At 35.2% G+C, this 21,431-nt stretch overlaps 1 protein-coding gene across 1 annotated transcript in view; it reads left to right on the plus strand.

Annotated features, from left to right (window-relative positions):
- Positions 1-20,377, plus strand: part of LOC129225896 (uncharacterized) — a 35,546-nt gene extending 15,169 nt beyond the window's left edge. The window contains exons 2-3 of the mRNA XM_054860427.1: positions 11,736-11,834; positions 20,145-20,377. Coding sequence (XP_054716402.1) covers positions 11,736-11,834; positions 20,145-20,155 — 110 coding nt within the window. The 3' untranslated portion in view covers positions 20,156-20,377. The remainder of the gene's footprint in view (positions 1-11,735; positions 11,835-20,144) is intronic.
- Positions 20,378-21,431: the final 1,054 nt, after the last annotated feature.

Genomic DNA, 21,431 nt, shown 5'->3' on the forward strand with positions numbered 1-21,431 from the left:
CTAGTTTAAATTAAATTTTCTTGCTTTTACTGGTATATCAAAGAACAGATGAAAAACAAAAGAAAGAAATAATGGCTATTTTTGCCATGGAAGAATTCGAAAGATACTGTTGTCAAAAGCATGGATTTTTCACATTCTTCTCTCTTTTTTGGTTATTTACTTGTTCAGTAAATCTGACTCAAGCATTCAGTTGCCCATCTTTGTTTTTCTTGTTTATTTTTTATGGGTTTTGGGGTTTAAATCTATTGGTGTAAGAGAGGCAAAAAAAAAAAAAGTAGTCTGCAACTGCTTGTACAGTCAAGATCTTTTCTGGTGCTCTCAAGTCTAGACTCCAAGGTGACATGCTTTGGTATGGATGAGGTTCAGTTGGTGATAGTTATTTGACTAGTGAACATGTCCTGCTTTAGAGTGTAGTTTTGGAATTGTATTTTTCTGTTTGCATTATTGTGCTTTTTTAAATCCCCCTAATATTAGCTTTCAAGAATTTAATTGATTGTTTAAGTATTCGGTATGAGTTGTTTTGTGGGTGAACTAATAAGTGAACAGTGTCATAAACAACACTACAACAAAGAAGTACCTAAAGAGTTGATCAAGGTATGTGACTTGCCATCTGAAGAACAATGTTTGCTAAAATTAAGAATTTCAAATGAAATTACTAATATTTGTCATTACCACAGAGATAAATATTTACACAAGTACAACCACATTTTTGGGAAAAAATGCTGTGACCCATTTGGTAGCCACAAAAGGCCAATCAAAAACGGTTTGCGTAAAATACTAATTGAACACCTTTCCAAAAGTAAAAACATGAACATTGAACTAATTCCTGGACAAGCTCTATGTTCAAATTGCGCAACAAAAAATTTTTGTAGAAAAACTGCCCGAAGATGAAAAAAATAATGCTGAGGATGATCCTGAATTTCTTCCTGACCCTTTTGAATTAGTAGAGGAGAATTCGTTGTATCAATTGGAATCCATTTGTGAAACTTTGGAATTGTCTCCTTTATGTAAAATAACAAAGCTTAACACAGAACAACGACTGTCAGCTTTGCAAAGAAAAACTGATAAAATTACAAGCACAGTCAAGCGAAAATTGGATGAATCTTTCCATAATGACTTAGAAACACAGAGTTTAAATGAAACAGATACTTCAATTAGTGAGTACTACGCACTCATTACTAAACTAAAAGAAAAATTCAAAGTGTCTAGTAAAGATGATAAAATTAAGATAATTAGTCTACTGCCAAGCTCATGGTCAAAGAAAAAAATAGTTGAGGACTTTGGTGCATCTGAATACATGGTAAAGTTAACTAGGCAGCTAGTAAAGGAACAAGGTATTTTGCCACATCTTTCAAAAAGACAGGGCAACCGAATAAGTGAAGCTATTATTAACTGTGTTAAAGAGTTTTACGAAGATGACGAAAATAGTCGCTTATGCCTGGTAAAAAGGAATATGTTTCAACTATGATTGACAATGTCAAGGTGCAAAAACAGAAAAGGTTAATTCTTCTCTCACTCAACGAACTCTACAGCATATATAAACAGAAATATCCAAATCACAAAATTGGTCGCTCTATGTTTTGCGCTTTCCGACCAAAGTGGTGCGTTCTTCCGGGTTCATCAGGAACTCATAGTGTATGTGTTTGCAAACATCACCAAAACAAAAGCTTATGATAGAAGGAGCAAAGCTTAATTTAAATTATAAAGACCTCATAGCTTTCATGGTATGTGATATTGAAAATGAAAAATGTATGCTTGACACCTGTTCAAAATGTCCTGGACCAGATACCCTGCTTGATCTCTTACAAAATCAAATTGACAATCTGCCTGATGAAGTTGCTTTCAAACAATGGGTGCAAACCGATAGAGCTGAGCTCATAACACAAGTAATGTCCAGTGAAGAGTTTCTGCATTCTCTTATTGATAAGCTTACTCTTTTAAAATCCCATCATTTTATATCAAAAGTTCAAGCTAAACATTTCAGGGAAACTAAAGAAAACTTGGAAGATAACCACTGTTTAGTGATTGGTGATTTTGCAGAAAACTTCACATTCACAGTGCAGGACGAAATACAAAGTTTTCATTGGACTAATACACAAGCAAGTCTTCATCCGTTTGTAATATACTACAAAAAGGAAGGAACGGTGAGTTGCAAATCTATTTGTGTTATTAGCGACCACCTCGATCATAATACAACTGCTGTGTACACATTTCAACAGCACCTCATCAGGGAAATCAAGAAAATTATACCAAATATTGAAATGGTTGTGTACTTCAGCGATGGCGCAAGCAGCCAATACAAAAATAAGAAAACTTTGAATGTCTGCCAACACAAAAACGATTATGGTGTGCAAGCCGAGTGGAATTTCTTTGCCTCATCACATGGGAAGAACTCTTGTGATGGGATTGGCGGAACAACAAAGCGAGAAGTAACACGAGCATCCCTCCAAAGACCTTATACAGATCAAATCCTGACTCCACAAGACATGTTTAAATACTGTCGGAACAACATTACTGGAATCAAATATGTATATGTTTCTTCAGCTGAAATTGAGCGAATGGAAACAACACTGACCGAGAGATTTGAATGTTGTTTAACAGTGAAAGGTACAAGAGGCTATCACAGATATGTTCCCTTAAGTAACAATGAAATAAGGTGCTTTGTTACTTCCACAGGCTCGAGATTTGATGATCATCAGACTTCAATATTATTTACAAATGTGTCGTCTTTCACAAATAATGACTTTGTTGCCTGTATATACGATGAGAAGTGGTGGCTTGGAAAAGTTGAAGACAAAAGTGAAGGTAACAATGATATTTTGGTGCATTTCTTTCATCCTTCTGGACCAAAAACTGCCTTTCAACTGTCAAAAAATGATACTGCTTGGGTACCCGCAAAAAAAATAGTACGTAAAGTTACTTCATTGGAGCTCACAACAATGTCTGGAAGAACACACAACATAACTGATAAACTGTGCAATGAGATATCATATTTGTTTAACTCTTTAATCAAAATTACAGCTGCCAAGTAGTTACAAGTTTTACATAAAGATATATAGAAAAACATTAGTGTGTGTTATAGTTTGTGACAGTGTAGTATATAAAACATATGAGCAAGTTCAAGCATTTTACCGGTAGTACTACTACTACAGTCCTGAATTTTTAAAAAAGAAGAAATGCCAGTTTAAATAATTTTAAGCCTATAGTTGTTACTTTAGCATTGCACGAGTGTATTTAAAAAGGTAGCGTTTTTATTGAAATTCACAACTCTATAACTCAAAACGTAGTTGAATATCAGTCATAATTTTTTTGTGAGATATTCTTATTAGTATTAAGAACATTTTATAAAATTTTCACTTTTTTTCATTCAGTCCCTTTTCAGATATTGACCTACGAAAATTGGCATTAACGTGTTTTTGGACATTTTTGAAAAGCCGTAGAAAAAAAACTAGTTCATTCTAAAGACTAAACTTTATGCTGTTGGTAGTACTATGAGTACTCAAACACAGAAATAAAATAATATTGCTGAGTCTCTTTTCCTTCCTAAAAATTTACGCTCTCAAAAATTAGTGATTGTTAACTTTTTTTCGAATTTTTAGAGAAAGAGTTTAACTGACTTTCCTGCATGATAGGAAAATAAAAATATGGTCTATTTAAAGGACATTTTATGCTTAACACACTGGTTTTTAAATTATTTTGATATCTTTAAAAATGAATTGGCAATACAATTTTCCGCAAACTCTGTTTTTTGTCAAATTTGCCAAATTGCCATTTTAAAAATGGCTGCCAAATAAAAAATATAGCTAGTAAATTTTTTTCAATTGCAGTTTTGTTAATGTCTACCTATAGGTAATCCATGATAAAAGAATCAGGAAAATCAAAAATGTTGAGCAACAAATTTTACTCTTTTTGGGTGATTTCAAATGGATTGACCCCAAAGCCTCATTTCTAAAATTTAAGTTATTAATAGTAAAAACATTTCGCCCCCTTCAGAAGAAAAAAGTTTTGAAAAATACGCAATAGTTTTTTTTTATAATTTTTTTAATGGCAGAACACAACGCGAGCTGTTCGCTTGCCGGCTGAGTTCCGAGCTTACCTCATCACGTGATCCAACTGAAATCGTTTGCCTTCTCTTCACTTTTTTTTTTTTTTTTTTTGCAAGCCCTACTTTTTGAACACTACGGGGAACATAGAGCCTTTATTTTTGAGGTCTATTTTGATTAAATAAATAAAGCCCGCGATTTTTTGCATGATCTTCGTTTCAGTTACGAATTGGCGGTTAGGTTAGGTAGATACAGAGATAGATAGAGGTTGAGTGGACAAAAAATGTTTTTGTTTTCGAATTAATACTTATATAAATAAAAAAACATTGTACTGTCAGGAGGTAGATATGCGCAGATCGTATAGATTGACAGATAGACAAATATAGAGTTCGATATAGCAGATGGACAGCAAGAAAGAGGCATGCCCGTCATTTAAGGAATTTCAACGGGCCATGACTTTGAAAAAACAATGCTTTCACATAAAAGTGGAAGTGCTTTTTGTTATTTTTCGACAAAATTTGCATGAAGAGTACGTCGTTTGTGTCTCCCCCTCCTTTAAAAATGTTTGTGTCTCCCCCTCCTTTAAAAATATTCCAAACGACGGAACTGGAGATAGATCTAGAAAATATTTTATTCAAACTACTAATGATATACATAGATATAGATTGATTGATACCGCCACGAAATTTGTTTAAGCAGCCGCCGAAGGCGGCAACATCTGTCTGAAAAGGCGAATGATAATATTGAGAAAAAAGAGAAAAACATTGATTAATACCGTCGCTAAATTGTCTGAGCAGCCGCCGAAGGCGGCAACTCTGGCGCAAAAAGGTGAATGGCGTAAAAAGGCGGACCAGCTGGTCGCCGCAGGCGGCTAGTAAATAAATAAAAGTAAAAATATCCAAGGAACTACATGACGACGGTAAGTGCAGGGGAACAAGAACAGCATCACTTGAGCAAAAAAATAATTTCAGGGGAGGGCATGTTTTTTTTTTTTTTTTAGTTTTTTTGCTGTGGTCCAAAAATAATGAGGGGGAAGGGGGTGGGGGTATGTGTGGGGATCAACGACCACAGAGTCTTATTTTGTTTTATAATGCCAAACCAAAAGAGGTATGACAAATAAATACCTTTGTGCTGAAAAGTAAAGTATTAAATAACAACGTCATAAAGCACAAATTGCAGATTAACTGCAGACACGTGTTTCGGCGGTGTAAGGAACGCTTTTTTCAATGGAAAAGTAATGAGCTTATGGATGAAAAGTCTTTTGTCGGATGTCTATTCATCTATAAGCTCATTTCTTTTGCATTGAAAAAGGCCGTGTAACGCCGAAACACGTGTTGTCAATAATCTGCAATTTGTGCTTTTTGACGTTGTTATTTCGAACTTTACAAAAAATTTAGTTTGTGCACATGTGAGGATAAGGTTCTGTTCAGTTTTTTTTCTGAGGTCCAAAAAGTAATTTTTTTTTTTTTTTTTTGAGGAGGAGGGGGTATGGTGTGGGGCCAACGCCCACAGAACCTTATTTTATTTGAACAATAGTGCCGAAGCCGCCTGCCTTGTCTAGTGGTCAGTGAAATCTGACGGCGACAGGAAGGTCCGGGTTCGAATCCCGGCGCGGGCATGGACGTACTTCCTCTCTCCTGTCCTTGTCCTTTCTTTGTGTGAATGTGTTGTTATGCTGTGAATGGTTGCATGCCCTATAAACGGGTCCTTATGTCATGAAGTCGGACTTCACACCAAATTACGGTACAGTTGGAAAAGTGAAGCAGCGCACCCCAAATTGCCAGCCTAGCTGGCACACGACAAGAAGAATAATGCCGAACCTTAGTTTATGTACATCCAGCTTTTGGTTTAGGGGGCGTCATTTCCGAAGCCTGTTTTGGGGGCAAAGTGGGGCGAATGTTTCCAAAAAAAAAAGTTCCCAAATCGCGGCTGTAGCAGGGTTGGCTAAAACCCTGGTTTTTTTAAAAAAAAGCCCATGGACCCAGGGTTTTTTAGGTTTCTTTAAATAAAACCCAAAAAAAACCCAACCAAAGCTGGGTTTTTTAAAAGAAATGTGTTTTTTTTTGGGGGGGGGGGTGTTTTTTTAGGGAAAATGTGGGTACTTGTAGCATATTGTAGCGTAAGTATATGGACAAAGCACACAAATTGTCTTGGGGTAAAAAAAGCTGGAAAATTCAGCGTTTTCTGAAGAAAAGTATAAAAGACGACAAAACCCAAGAATGGTAAAGTTTCAGATTTTTTAGTTTCCACGATTACCAACAATTAAGGCAAAGTTACTTCTTGAGTGATAAAATCTATTGTTCGTTTTTAATAACTAGATTTTTTTTTTTTTTGAATTTTACTTGATTGTATTTCATTTTGTTATGCAAAACTACTGTAGAACCTCAAGTAGTTTAAATCCCTTTTTACTGAATTCCATCTTAATCAAGACATTTCTTTGAATTTTATGTTGTGTTACCTTGTGTTTATTTGAGATTTGTGACGTGTTGGTTTGCAGAAAATAATTAAAATGAAAGCCTTTTAGCTAGAGTAATCCTCTGCACAAGCTACAAATATTGAGAAAATCGATGTGATAAGACTTAGTCAAGATAATTTGAGTTATTTATTGACCAGTTAAAGAAATAAGTTAAATATCTTTATTTAAAATCTTTGAAGTATTTTTTTAATGCCATTAAGCGTTAAGAAATACTATTAAAGTTCAAAATTCAATTTTTATGTCCATTGTCTGTGGTGAAGAACAAATAAATAGAAGTTTAAATTGTGAAAGTATTTAAATTAATTAATTTTTTAAACACTTCTCAAATTTAAAAAAAAACCCCAAAAGTGGACTAAATAATGGGGTTTTTTTTAAATGTTTTTTTTTTTTTTAACCCATTGGGTCCAACCCAATTGGGTCCAATCCGGCCAACCCTGGGCTGTAGACTCTGCTTGGTCACTAGTGGAGGTATCATGACCCACTCTAGATCCGCGCCCGATATACGGACGGTTTCGCTCCCCCCTCAGGTAAATTCTGGCTTTGCTTCTAGCGACAACTGGCATAAATTGCAAGTTGAAAAATGGTATCACATTCATATTTCTGACGCAATCAACCTTGTCCTTTTTATCGCTTTCTCTCTGCAATTCCGACATTTCTGAAACCATATGCCACGAGCCGGAGTTATCTTAGCCGCGAAATTTTCACAAAGAATGCCGCTGCGCAAACATGTACCTGGGAAATCCTGTTTCTTCGTGCAATCGCAAACAAGAACGAACATGTTCTTGGCGCGCGCGACCTTGTCGAGGTTACGCATTTTCATCATATCAGGAGTTCAGCTCCCCCATATTTAATTTGAATTTGTGCAGTTGTTACACTCGCTATAAAGACGAATGCTCTGTCTTTTAATGCCCTTTTAACAGCAGAGCCGATTTACTTCCAGAAATAGAATATTTATTCTAATTCGGGGGGTAACAACTGTGACAGGAACAGACTCTTCATGAAAAGACGACCCGCCTTTTTTGTTTGTGCTAACAATCAAATAATGGGTTTAAAAATTTGTTTGTGCTGTATTACCCAAAAAAGAATAATTATACTCACAACCATTAATTTTTTTCCTCAACCTTTCCTTATACCCTTTTGTATCTTGAACCCCTATTTTTGAAATTAAATCTTAAAACTGACATTTGCTTGACTTGTCGATAGTTTTCATACCTTTTAGTTTTTGTTTACTTTTACTGGGGTGATTATTGCTATTTTTTCGAGTTTTCATGATGTTTGGGGTGTAGGGCGCCGTTCTCCATATACGCCGCATACTCTCAAAGTCTCAAACATTTTTTAGACATATGTATATGATCGCATACACATTGTGCATAGTGTATTACTGGGAGTATACCCTCAGAAAAATCGGTAGGAACATCACTGGTTTTTAGTTTAATTTTTTTTGCTTGAATTCGGTGCGAGGTAATTTATTTATCGTTTCATACACATTTCTCTTTTCATTCCGCAACATGCACTGAAACTTTGAAATGCTATGTTTATTTATTCTTATTAAGGATTTGGTAAATTATAGCTTTTGCTAAACGTAAATTTAGTCCAATTAATATGAAAAGTAATAACTTCATGCGGGCAGTGGAACTTAAGAAATGATGTCACAAATGTCATGGTTTTTGTCCGTCTGCCATGCACATTAGGATACCCCCCCCCCCCTCAAATTAAAGTAGATGTATCAAGTCGCACAACCTCTTATATTTTTCTTTTTACGTCAAAACAATTGCAAAAATGTTTTGTATGATTTGAACAATGGCAACCCGTTCCGACTTGTGTCTGAAAGTGGGAACCAGCACTGTTACTAGGCCGAATCGAAAAAACAAAAAAAAAAAAAAACTTTTCTTGGTAGTTTGATGTTTCATGTTGATTAAACTTTGCCCCTATAGCCCCAAATGAACCACAACAATATTTATCTAAATTTAAAAAAATATTTAGGTGTCCAGCGGGAAGCCTGAAAATTATATTTTTTTTTCAAAAAATTGATTTATGTATATGTTTATTTAAAAAATGTAAGATAAATTTTAACAAATTATCAAGCTGAAAAATATAAACCATAAAGTAGGTAGTAGGGTTAAATGGACTGCGATATTTGAGTTTCCCACATAGTGAAAAAAATTGGGATTTTTTTAAAGTTTTGTTAAATTTTTCATTATTTTTGTATTATTCATTTGCAAATGTTGATTTGAAAATGTGTTCGCTAATATTTTTTGAACTTATTCAAATGTGTAATTTTTTGAAAAATGAATAGAAAAAATCAATAAGAAGAAAATTATAAATTTTAGGCCTCCTGCTGGTCGCCTAAATAGTCTTTGATTTGGATAAATATTTTTGTGGTACATGTGGGGCTGGGGTTTTTCGTAACTCCAATAAACTATAGGGGGCGCTGCAGCCACTGTCTAATGGCGGATGAAAAAGGTAAAACAAACAAATGCCGTAACTTATAACTTGCTTTGACGCTTAGTGAATTGCGGTAATTTTTCATCGTGTTTGTGGGAAACTTTATTTTCTACTCTTCTGAAATTACATTTCATCACAAACTGTCTGAAGCCTGTAATTTACGCCAAAGAAAATACGTGGAATGGAATATTTTACCTTTTTCTTTAGTACTATTGTTAATCACTGCAAGGTAGCGTATTCGAGCTCTCAAGTCAACTTTTTTCCCAAATAAAATTTCAAACATTAAGAAAAAGTTTTTTTCGATTCGATCTATTACGCAATGTTGGTTACACTTTCAGAAGCAAATCGGCACGTTTTGCGGTTGTTCCAAATTATATGATATTTTTAAAAAAAATGTTCTGACTTAAAAAATGAAAAATATAAGAGTGTTCGATTTGAAACCTCGATTTTTTTTTGGGACACTAATATTGAAGCGTCATCTCGCGGAAAAGTTACAAAAATAATGGATAATTTTTTCGACTGTTCGGTGTTCTAAATAAATTAGCAAATCGATTCCAACCTTCCTTCGTTGTGATGATAATTGTATTCTGGCCGCGGCAATTATCTCTTCTCCCCATCTTGCTCGGAAAACCTCATGCTATTCATCAAATTCCGCTCGCTTTGACATCTCGTGCATCACTATTTGCTGAGGTTATATCTTCCGTTGGCTCCTGTTGGGACACGCCTTCTTTGCTGTTTTTTATGAAAAATGCGAAGCGGTGCTAGGGGGCTCCAAAAACCAATTGCATTTTTTGGGCGCTTGATGAATTCGATTTCGTAGGTAGGTGCAATTAATTGTGGAAGCCAATAGATGAGCAATTCGTATAGCAGTTTTTGATTTATCAACGTCGATGTCTTAGACGCTTGGAATTTGAAGTTTTGCATAATAGGTTGTAGACTAATTCATCTTCATGTGTTACAGGAGGGCTGTGAAAACAAATATTTAACTTTGAGTAATTGGTATTGATTTTTTTCAATCTTGGTTTGTGTAATCTCAAGAAAAACTGAAGCAAATAAATGAAATTGCTTGACTTAGTTTCTAACTTATAAACTTCGAAGCTCTTGAACTTTAATTAATTTGATTTAGTCGAATGAGTTCAGGGCCATTTTTACCCTCATGTAGTAAGGTAAAGTTAACATAATATCATAGTGGAAAGAACTCAGAAAATGTCATAGTAAAATACTGCAGTAAAATAAAGCATAAAAATAAATTAAAATGCTTGTCATAGTTCAGTCTTTGCAAATTTAACTCAAAACTGAGGAGTTTTTTTTTAAAGTATAGTTTGTTAGTAAGGTCATATTCCTCCACCCCCAATAATCAGCGTGTGTACATCCAATCTCTATCTCTATATATTTGGATTTTTTAAAAAAAATGTTCTTACATAAGATTGGTTGAAAGCACGAAAATGTTTTCATGTCTCTAAATTTCGTAGGTTCACTATTTAATATTTAAGTAAATCCGATTCAAACTTGATTTTTCAGGGGTCTGTCCAGAATTTTTCACAGGGTCCTATTTTTGTGAATTAAAAAAAAAAATGAAAAATCAAATATTTTTGTGGAATTTCAAAATGCAAACCAAAATTTATCCATCAACATAGATTAGATTTCTGGTTGGCTACTCTTTTATTAAAAAATGAGTCCCATGAAAGGTCCGATTTGGTCAATCGAAATTTTGTGAAGGGTCCCTTTTAACTACTTAGATTTTTGTGAAGAGTCTTTTAAAGGACATACATTTCCTCTGGCCAGACCCTTGCTTTTTTTTTTTTAATTCCAAAATACTAAGATAAGAAGTATAATCCAAACGATCAGGTTTTCCACTAAATCTCAAACAAACCTTATATTTTTCATTCATTAAAGGAGCACGAAATAATTATGAGTCAGCAGTGTCCAAGGCATTCATTAGTTGAAGAGAAATATCTCCAACCTTTCTGTTTGAGTTCCATTTAATGAAATGGAAGATAACGACTTCGTGATAGCAATCCTCATAAGATTTTTGTGCCATTCAGCCTTGGGTTCTGTGCGTGTGGAAGAGGAGAGGTGGGGGGGGGGGGGGGTCACATTTTTCGGGAATTGACAAAGTGTTGCACGGCAATGATAGAAATTTGTCTTCCCTCTGTGTGGCGGTTTTTAAGTCGTGTGGAAATGATAAAAATTCGTTAGATTTTTCAAACAATATACAATTTATTTGAATTTATTGCAAACGTATTAATTATTTGTTGTCAATCTTTTCGGTTTTTTTGCTCTTATTACTTGTTTATGTTGTAGTTTAATGTAGGCTTGTTAGTTCAAAAAAAAAAAAAAGCCGTTATTAATTCCTGGTTTTGTGTATCGAACGCTTGTAATCTATTTATGGAGCTTCAACTGTGTATAAAACATGCATTCTTATCCCCCCCCCCCCTCCAAGGCCTGGAAAAATGTTCTTGACATATTTGTCGGAGAATGAAGCGATGTACTATTTTGACTTTTGAAATTTTGTATCAAAAAAAAAAAAAAAAAATTCAAATGTAATATTTTTTTTAAACTTTTTTCTTCCACATTTAAAAAACTTTTTTTTATATAAAATACAAAGTGGGAAAATGCGGTTGATAAAATTTTTAAGATGTATTTCCGATTTTCAATGCGTGAAATACGATTGTGTTGGCGTTAAAAATATCTGCACTTATTCATATTTATTGTGTTGAGAGGTGGCAGTAATTCTTATATTTGACCCTCTTTCTATTTTGTGTTTGCAGATTTCACCAGAGTTCAGAAACGACGGTCCTCCAAGCGGCTCCGCTTGAAGCAACTGAACAGAAAGTTCTTGCTCAGACCCAATGTAATGCTGCGCAGAAGTAAGTTTTGTATTTTATCCCCTTGTCAGAAAAAATCTGTTGAAATTGCTTCTAATTTTAAATGTAAATTGAAGTCAAAGGCTGTTAAGAAGTAATTTTTAACTCTTGTTGGGGCAAACCTAACTTGGCAGCGTAGAATGATGTGGTCAGGCTGTTGGTAGCTTCCCAACGCTGCCAGTTTAGCTTTGCTGCAACTGTAAGTTAGCTCACGGCGATAGGTATGAACTGAAATAGTGTATTTACATTCCTACTTGATTTCAGTACCTACTATAAGAGGGGTGTCCACTGTCCATGACCAGCTTGTCTATCATTGTTAAGATCATCTTTATATGTTGAGAATGTTACAATTTATAGTTGAGGCAAACGGGGGCGGACTGACCCATAGGCTCGCTCTACTGCCAGTGCACCCCTTGCGCCTTTTTTTTTTCCTTTTTCTTTTTTGCTCGCTCAAACCTGTGAGCTTTTGTTTTTTTTGCTCCCACAAACCTGTGCAACTTCGTTTATATTATTTTATTTTTATGTTATTATTATTATTTTATTTATTTATTTATTTTTTTGCGCCTTCGCCCCCCCCCCTTTGCCCTTTAAGAATCAAGGTTGGCCCCCGCTTGCGGGAGCCAGTCAGCCCCTGGGGGCAAACCTAATCTGGCAGCTTTTTAATGCTGCGATTAGGATCTGCCTGCGTAGCTTTCCACAATTCTATGATTAGTCTAGCAATGTAGCTACTGAGTAACATATTAAAAAAACACACACACACTGAACAATTATTTAATTTATTTTTAAGAACCTTCCCAACTCCAAAGAGATCAAATCAGTGAATGAAAAGGTCGAGCCATTCGATGTTTATATGGTAATTATTCGTTATTAATGTTATGGTTTTCATATAGAAGTACTCCTCATAATATTATTACAAATTCTGTAAATAGTTATTATTGTAGTAACGTAACCTGTAAATAGTTCCCGTAATGAAGATAAAACTCCTATACATTCGGCTGCAGTATACGATCCCCCTATTTCTTTTTTTCATTGATAAAATTTGTGAATGAAATAAGATAACGGTGTACGATTTTCGAGAAGCATTTGGAATCTTGTGGAATAGTTGAGAGATCTCTTTCGGTGTGTATAAAAGTGTCCCGCGTGATAAAAAGTGAGTTTCGATTGAGAATTTGTACTGAGAGTGTATTAGCTCTGTGTATTGCGAGGCATTTCGCTGTTTTGTTTTTCGTATTTGGAAGTAAATACGCGTGTAACCGTTGAGTTTACGGTGTTGTGTAATATTTGCTTAATTGCTGATGATTAATTTAGCAATTGTTGACGATCTTCCCTGTACATAGTGTAAATGAATTTCCTGTATTCTTAATCAAGAACTGCGTCGTCCTTTCAAGAAAGTTGGAAGTCGCACCAGATCCGTTACAATATTTTCGAAACCGTCCGCTCTGCCAACAAAATCCATGCTAGATTATAATTTCATAGCAGCATGAAAACAAAAAAGTTAACTTTGAAAACTCTTTTCGCCTCCATAAAAATCTGCAAAAAAAAAAAAAAAAAAAAAATCTCAGTACAAAATACAATCTCTATTAACAGCAAAGTTAAAACAGGTCTACCTGCAGTTGAGCTCTTTGTTCGATTGAAAACGCGTATTTCAGCCCCCCCCCCCCCTGAAAAATTGGCCTTGTTCTTTAGAGACAAAGTAGACTCCGAGTTCAGCTGAGAGCAGGACAAACTGAAGATGGAGGTGGATGGGAGGTCAAAGGGCTTTTCGAGTCATGTCTTTCGGCTCCGCGCACGCGCCCTGAAAAGACCACCCAGGCAGACGAGATAGATATCCCCCAATATAGAACCCCTCGCCCTGCCAGTATCATTGCTTGTGGTGCATGTTACTCCATAAAGTAGGCGAAACGATCTACCTGATGCCAATGGACTAGGTGTAAGAGACCTATCTAGTGGTTGGGCAGGCTTCATTAGGCAATGATACTCGCCCCTCTCCCCCCCCCCCCCTACAACACACACACAAACACACACACACACTTTTTAAGTATCAGCATTGATGGTTTTCACTATACAAAAATGTGCTAATTTTCTTGCACTGACAAAAAAATGCAGCTAATGATGTTGGATGTGTGTAAGTGTACGTGGGGGGGGGGGGGGGCAAGACCTAAGAATTTTTAGTCACACATTTGTCAAATAGTCAGGTGCGAGTGGTAGTTAAGAATCGAAAGTTGACGCAGGTGTGGGAATAATTTAGAACATTGTTTCTTTACCTTTGCTCAACTTTCAAAAAAAAAAAAAAAAGTGTTGCTCTATTGTGTTTGGAACTTATTTTCAAGCATAAATAGCCCGATTTCTCTCTTAATATGCAAGAATCTTTATCTTTATCTTCATCTTTTTATTTTTTTATACTAATAATAAAGCTGAATGTCCTCTGTCCGGATCTCTGTCTGTCAGGATCTCTGTGACGCGCATAGTGCTTAGACCGTTCGGCCGATTTTCATGAAATTTGGTGCAAAGTTAGTTTGTAGCATGGGGGTGTGCACCTCGAAGCGATTTTTCGAAAATTCGATGTGGTTCTTTTTCTATTCAAATTTTAAGAACAAAATTATCATAAGAGGGACGAGTAAATTTCGAAATTATCATAACGTGGAATCGTAACATGGGCACAAGCCAATTGGCGTGATACGAAATTATCATAACGTGGAACTGTAACATGGGTCAATTGGCGAGAAAATTCACCATATATTATTTGTAAATGTACAGGCGAACCAAAATACCTTTTAATTTTTCTATTACGAGCAAAGCCGTGCGGGTACCACTAGTAATATATAAAGTTGTAAATAAATAAGTGCAGTATCTGAGCTCCTGTGAGCTCCCATGTTCATTAAGCTCTGCTGTAAAACAGAAGGTGAAATTTGATATTTCTTGCTAAATAAGCTTTTAGTGTTGTTTCAATATGACAATAAGATAAGGATATCGGCAGTAAATTTTATGAAGATGTGCGAAATCCTGTTGGAAAGATTAGTCAATGCTTGTAATTCAAGAAGAAATCCATTTTATTCAATTGTATTGAGGATATTTGCTATCAATCTTTTTTGCGTGGGTTAATCTTCCTTATAGAATAGAGTAAACTAAATTAATTTTAACAGCAAACGATAATAAACAAAACCAAGGATTAGAACGAAAGAAATTGCCGCTGAAAAAAAAAATATTAAGTAATTTTAAACAATCACTGCAAATGTTTATATTAGTAGATTCCTACGAAGTCTTTTAAGTAGAAAATGTTGATTGGTTATTTAAAACTAATAAAAAGTATGAAAAAGCAATCTAAAATTTGTACAACTTTTAGAAACATAGCGTGAACACACACACCTGGGTGCAATTCTAGATTGTGAAAACTTAAATTTGTCAGAAACGAATTTAAGTTTTTTTAAGTGACAAATAAAATATCATCATCGACGGTTGCCATTTGATAAACGCTCCCTCATTTTAATACCGGTACCCGCATTTCCTCGATGCACGAACAGGAAACGATGTTGAATTTATTCTATCTTGATCGTCCCACTACTATCATCAGCTGATATAGAATTTTCTCTTCCGTTGCCATATGTTTTTTAGACTGCAAAGTTGAGCGACATTTTTTTTTTTAAGCCCACAGTCGGTTGTTGAGAGCATACCATGTTTGTTATTGTATGAGCAAAACATCTGGATCTGGAGAAGTTTGATTGGTTGGTTGACAAGAGTCGGACTTTTAGCAACATATTATGAAGAAAACTGAAAGAAATTTGCTACAAAAAAAAAGGCTATAAAATTTAAAGCACATCTCTCTTTCTTGAATATACTGGTTGGAAGTTCTGCTAAAAGTGTAGTCTGTTTTACGGACAAGAATTTTTTTTTTTTTAAATGTAAATATTAAGTTTTGTTACGATGTTACGAACTTGGCATCTGACGAAAAAAAATAATTACTGGGCATCCGAAAAAGAGTAAAATGTTGAAAATAATTAAACCTCAACTATATCGGCGAAATGAGTTATTAATTACACTAAGTTAGTAGTTTATCAGTGACATTACTAAACTAAAGGCATTATAGAACCGTGATTTTTTACTGATTGGAACATTTGTAAATATATCATCAATAATTACGTGTTATTGAAAGTCCGTGCAAATGCAAGTTTTTCGTTTAAAAACGTGATTCAGTCAGTTCGAAATTTTGCATCCTTTCAGACATATCGTCCGAACTCTCATGTACCATCCATTTTACGAAGAATATCAAACCGTATAAATTTGGATGGGGATCATCTTGCCGAAAATCTCCATGAGCCAGTTCACAAAACTTTGATCGGAAAGTGCACACACATTTTTTTTCCCCCAATTACAGTAAAACCTGTGAAGTTGACCACCCTTGTAAGTTGACCACCTGTCTAAGTTGACCACTTTTTCAGGCACGGAATCAGCCCTTATCATATAAATCAACCTTTGTAAGTTGACCACTAAAGTAGTGCACCGCAAGTGGTCAACTTACACAGGTTTCACTGTATTGCATTTTGCTATGCATGCGTTGCCCCCCCTCCCCATTCTTTTCGACCATTCGTTGCTCAGTTTCTCTAAGGTGGAAAACTCGGGTGACATTGACGCCTTTTTTTAATTCTTAATTTCTAATCCTAAGTGGCTTCAGCTGCGTTAATTTCTACGTGAAGTTGGCAGTGGCGAAAATGTCAACGCTCGGGATAATTAACTTGTTTTCGTTTCCGCAGCTTGTTCCCTCGTTTGCCATGATCGTCGCTCATTAGTGTGGAAAGGCACTGCCACTTTGCATAAGCAATGTCAATGAACTGCCGGAGTCTCAACTTGCGCGTTTTTTCGTATGATGGTTTCATTTCCATGGTTGAAAAACTCTCAAATTATCCCTCTCAGCCTCCGTTCACGTACGTTGCGTTATTGTATAGGTAATGTCACACCTCGGCAACGGAAGTGACACTATTGATTTAAAATCTAAATTTACTGGTCTTTCTGATAGAAAAACTCGCGTAAAGTTAGCTTACATGAGTGGTTCGTGGTGGCGTGAAAACGATATCGTCATCATTAGTGACATTCCCCCCCCCCCACACGCTTGCACGTTGTCAATGCCAAGTAGTCAAAAATTAAATATTCACCAATAAAGATTTGTTCATTTGAAAGTCGCAAAATTTAGGTTAACATAAAACCACAGCAAATTATGTCCCAGTGTAAGAAATGTTTGTGTAAATGAAACAAGGACACATCGCATCTTAATTTTGTATACATGTCCTTTTGAACGAACACCTGAATGTTAAGAATTCCAATTTCACCTAAGCCCTAATATTTCACCTTCTCATATTCGCTTATTAAAGTACTTGAACCTAAAACTAATGAATTAAAATTTGAAGATTTTTGAATTAAAATTTTTTCTTACTACAGATTCAGGATATGTCCCCTTTCATTCAAAACAAATAGTGTAGAGGACGGATTTGTTACCTTGTGAATCAAAAAGTTAAACTTAACACTTAAATAAACTGGGATTTGACCCGTTTGGGTTAAATTGAGTAACTGATGAAAGAGACTGAAAGTAACTGATTTGAGAGTAACTGGTTCGATTAAGGTCATCTAAAAGATTTAGGAAATGTCATAAAATGAGTTTTTCTAAAAAGTGGATAGATTACTTTTTGATAAATCACTCCTGATTTGCCGTTTCTACTTAGTACCATTAACTTTATAGATATTTTCAAAGATAATTAGGTTTGACTTACTAGCATACCCTTTTATGGCTGCATACTGTATACGTTGGGGAGGAGGCGGGGCATAATTCATTTCGAACTACCAATTACTATTTATGACTTTTTAATAGAGAGCTTCAATAGATTGATATGTCGTCGCCTCAAAGCAACAGTAGCTCGTTTTTAGGCTTCGATGTCTTGCTAGTGCTTTGAGGCGACTACATATATATATATTTATTTATTTATAAAACTTCACCTCAATTAATTTAATTGCGCTTTTCTATTATTTTTCTTACATAAAATCGGCCCGGAGGATTTTCTTGCAAAGCCTTTGACACACTATCTAGTTAGTTGAATAGGGTCGTTTCCAAAATTTTAAAAGTATTTTTTTCTGAAAGAGCATACTTATAAACATAGGGTCCGTTTAATTAAATAATTTGTTTAAGTTTAATATTAAAAAAAAAATACTTAAATCGGTGCGCTTTCATTGTTTACACTTCTGTCGTGTGACATCACAAATGATGAAATGCTATTCAATGTTCCCATTCACAGAACAAAATATTTAATTCGCATCTTCACTCACGTGTATTGGCAACGATATGGTTGATAGCAAGCGTAGAGCGCAATTTTAATTCGCTGCTTGATTATCATAACGTGGAAACGTAGTAGAAAGATGCGTCAAATTGCATCATTTGTGACGTCATCAAGACCACGCCTTGTTTGAAAAATCGGACATTTTAAAAAATTAATTTAAAAAAAACTGTTGGGAAAATGTAAGTATTTTCTGGGTCCATGTAAATTTTTTGCTCATTCTATCCATTTCAATGAATAAAAATAGTACTTTTGTCTGAAGGAAACCACCCTATTTTTCATCAGTGATTCACAGCTAAAAAAGAACTACTTTCTTAAAACTTTGTACATATTCATTGAATGGGCGTAGTTCATGTACGGTTAATTTAGTTCGCAGATTGGATTGCATTGGCTAAAACAATAATTATAAAAAGTAAAATTGATAAGAATCGTTCGTGGGAAAAAGTATCCTTTCGCATCTAACTTTGAAAAAGAGAAGTTTTTACCACGGGAAATTTTATTTGTGATTTATTCTACTTCACCATTACTTTCCATAAAAACATTGTAACTTCATGCAAACCTCCTCTTACTCAGGTGTAAAAAAAAAATCTTTTTAAGTTTTTGCTGCCGAAGCAATGTTCTTTTAAGGTGTTCCACTGCTTTGAACACCAAGGTTGATCTTTTTTTTTGCCTATTCCTGTGGTTTTGCTTCGTCATTTGGTGTGGGAAGATTCTCAAATGTGAGAAAATTTGCGTTCAGCCTAATGGCAGATGGTAAAAGTAACTGGACGGTTAGCAATTAGGTTGCGTTAAGACGAAAGTTCGTCTCATTTAAAAGCAGTTTTCGAAAACTTTTCCCAAGGGCTTCCTTTAGAGCAGCCGTAGCGAATCTTTGGCCGTTTGAAAAATTACCTGGCAGATTAAGATTTTGTATGTATGGGGGAGGAGGAGGGAGCACTTTCTTCTTCTTTTCCCTGGGATCACACGTATTTTCATGTTTTAAAATAAACGCCATTTGTTTCTGCTGTTCCACCTCTTTGGAGTTTTAAAACGAAGGATTTTCTGCTTTTAAGTATATAAAACCTTTTATTTTATCGTTGCGATTACAAAAGGAAAAAAAAAAAAAAAACAAACAATAACAAATAACGCAAACAATAATAACCCTCGAACTTCAAACCTGGGTAGAAATCCATCCCAGGTAAAATTGTGTTTCAGTACTTTTGACCAGGTTTTCAACACTTATAGCTATTCAAATCGCATTCTCGCCAACTAAACCTTGATAAAATTCAATTTGCTCTCCAGCACTCTCTTCGGCAGGAACAAACATTGTTCCATTGTTGCTGTGCATTATGTGTTAATGTACTTGTGGATCATATTGCAGTTTTCAGAACGATTTCACGAGCAAAAATCACATGGGGTAAATACATAACCCAGTTGTAGTTTACAGGTAAAAAACTGGGTTTGTAGTTTTAGAGTTAAATTAAATAATGCAAAGTAATATAAAGCATTGTCTAAAACCAAGACCAACCTACGTACGTAGGGTATGATCTCTCAAATGAAACATCAACCTTGACCTCGCAAAATTGAAATGTCTTACCTCTGTGGCTAATTTCTTAAATCACCGCAAGGTGGCATATTCAAGCTCTAGAACTGCAATTTCGTAGTTCTATAGCTATAGTACGCCACCTTGGGGTGATTAAATAAAAAAAAATTGCCAAAGAGGATAAAACATTCCGCTCCACTTTCCTCCAGACAATTAGTGATGTTAATATGATTCCAAACGAATACAAATGAGGAAAACCGGTAAACACGAAGAACAATTACTGTCATTCACTGAGTTGAAATTAAAAGCAAGTTAAAAATTACGTTATTTTTTTTTTTACCTCTTTTAGCCGCCATTAATCAATCTACAGTGCTTCCTATTGTTCATTGGAATTGCCAATTGATAAATAATAAATGTGTGTTTTAAATGGTTATTCACTGGATCAAGTAATTTATTTTTTAACTTCTGTTACAGATTCCACATGATCCGGAAATTCTAAGGGATTCGAGGTGAAATTCTGCCTGGAAGAAACGCTGTCCTGCTAGTCTCGGAAGAGGCAGTCCACCCTCCTCGTCTTCCATTCCTCCCAGATGGCGAAGAGTCAAAAGAAATAATTTTTATCGTTATATTATATATATTTGCACTTTTTGTGCGTTTTATATGTACATACAGGTCTTCGCTCATTAAAGTGTTTTATTCTTTTCCTATCATTTTGTAATGTTTTTATTGCTCATGCAAGATCCATTTTTAAGGTTTCAAGGATGTTAGAAGCTGTAACCAAGGCCGCACTTGATTCGCTTACGCTTTACGGGCCTAGATATTTTATTACTTTTCTGTGTTAAAGTGATGCAACTAGTAGTTAAAGATGATCTGCTCTTGAAATTCTCGAAAAATACAAACTTCATAAGTCGCACATTTTGACCACAAGAGGCGCTGATTCTAATCCTGTGTATCCCATCAATCAATGGCAACGTTTCAAAGTTTGTTTTTGATTGGATAAGGATTGGATATTTTGATTGTAAGAATGGAAAACAGGGGTTGCCTCTTTGTTGCCATGAGTTTCAGTGATTGTACGGCCTATAAGAATTAAGTGCGGCCATGCTTTAACAATAGCTTAGAGCTAATCAACAACATTTTAAGCAGTAGTAAAACTCACTGAAAAACAGATGCAAAACCGTTACAAACTAGGGAGAGCAAGTTTTTATGTTGAATCAACAATGTAATTATCCTCGTTATCGACAGCTTTTTGCCATCTAGTAAACACATTTTCAACCCCGGATAGATACAAATAAATCGATTTTTAGAGCAAAATATCTTTAAATGGCATCTTTGATACAAGCCAAACGTTCTAGTTTTTTGTCTCATGGAAAGTGAAATCAAAGCCATTTGAGGCGAGAATGTTTCTACCATTAGCAGAAAAGGAGTGTTCCTGAAACATGTCGATGCAAGACCACACTGCTCAAAGCGAACCCTTAAAAAATTAATGAGCTGCGGTGGGCTCCTTCACCCACCATACTCGTTAGACATTCCACCATCTGGTTTTCCTTGACTCCGATCTATATGTGGGGGGGGGGGGGGGGAAGAACCTTGAAAATTTGTTCAATAACCAAAATGCCATCTCCAGATATTTTGCTCAAAAACCGTTTAATTTCTCTCGATCCGGGATTGAAAATGTGTGCACTACACGGCTAAAGGTTGTTGATACAGGGTGGCGACAGATCAGGGAACTTTATTAATTAGGGAATTTTGAAAAAATAACAA

This window comes from Uloborus diversus, chromosome 7 (genome assembly GCF_026930045.1).
Source record: "Uloborus diversus isolate 005 chromosome 7, Udiv.v.3.1, whole genome shotgun sequence".
NCBI lineage: Eukaryota > Metazoa > Arthropoda > Arachnida > Araneae > Uloboridae > Uloborus > Uloborus diversus.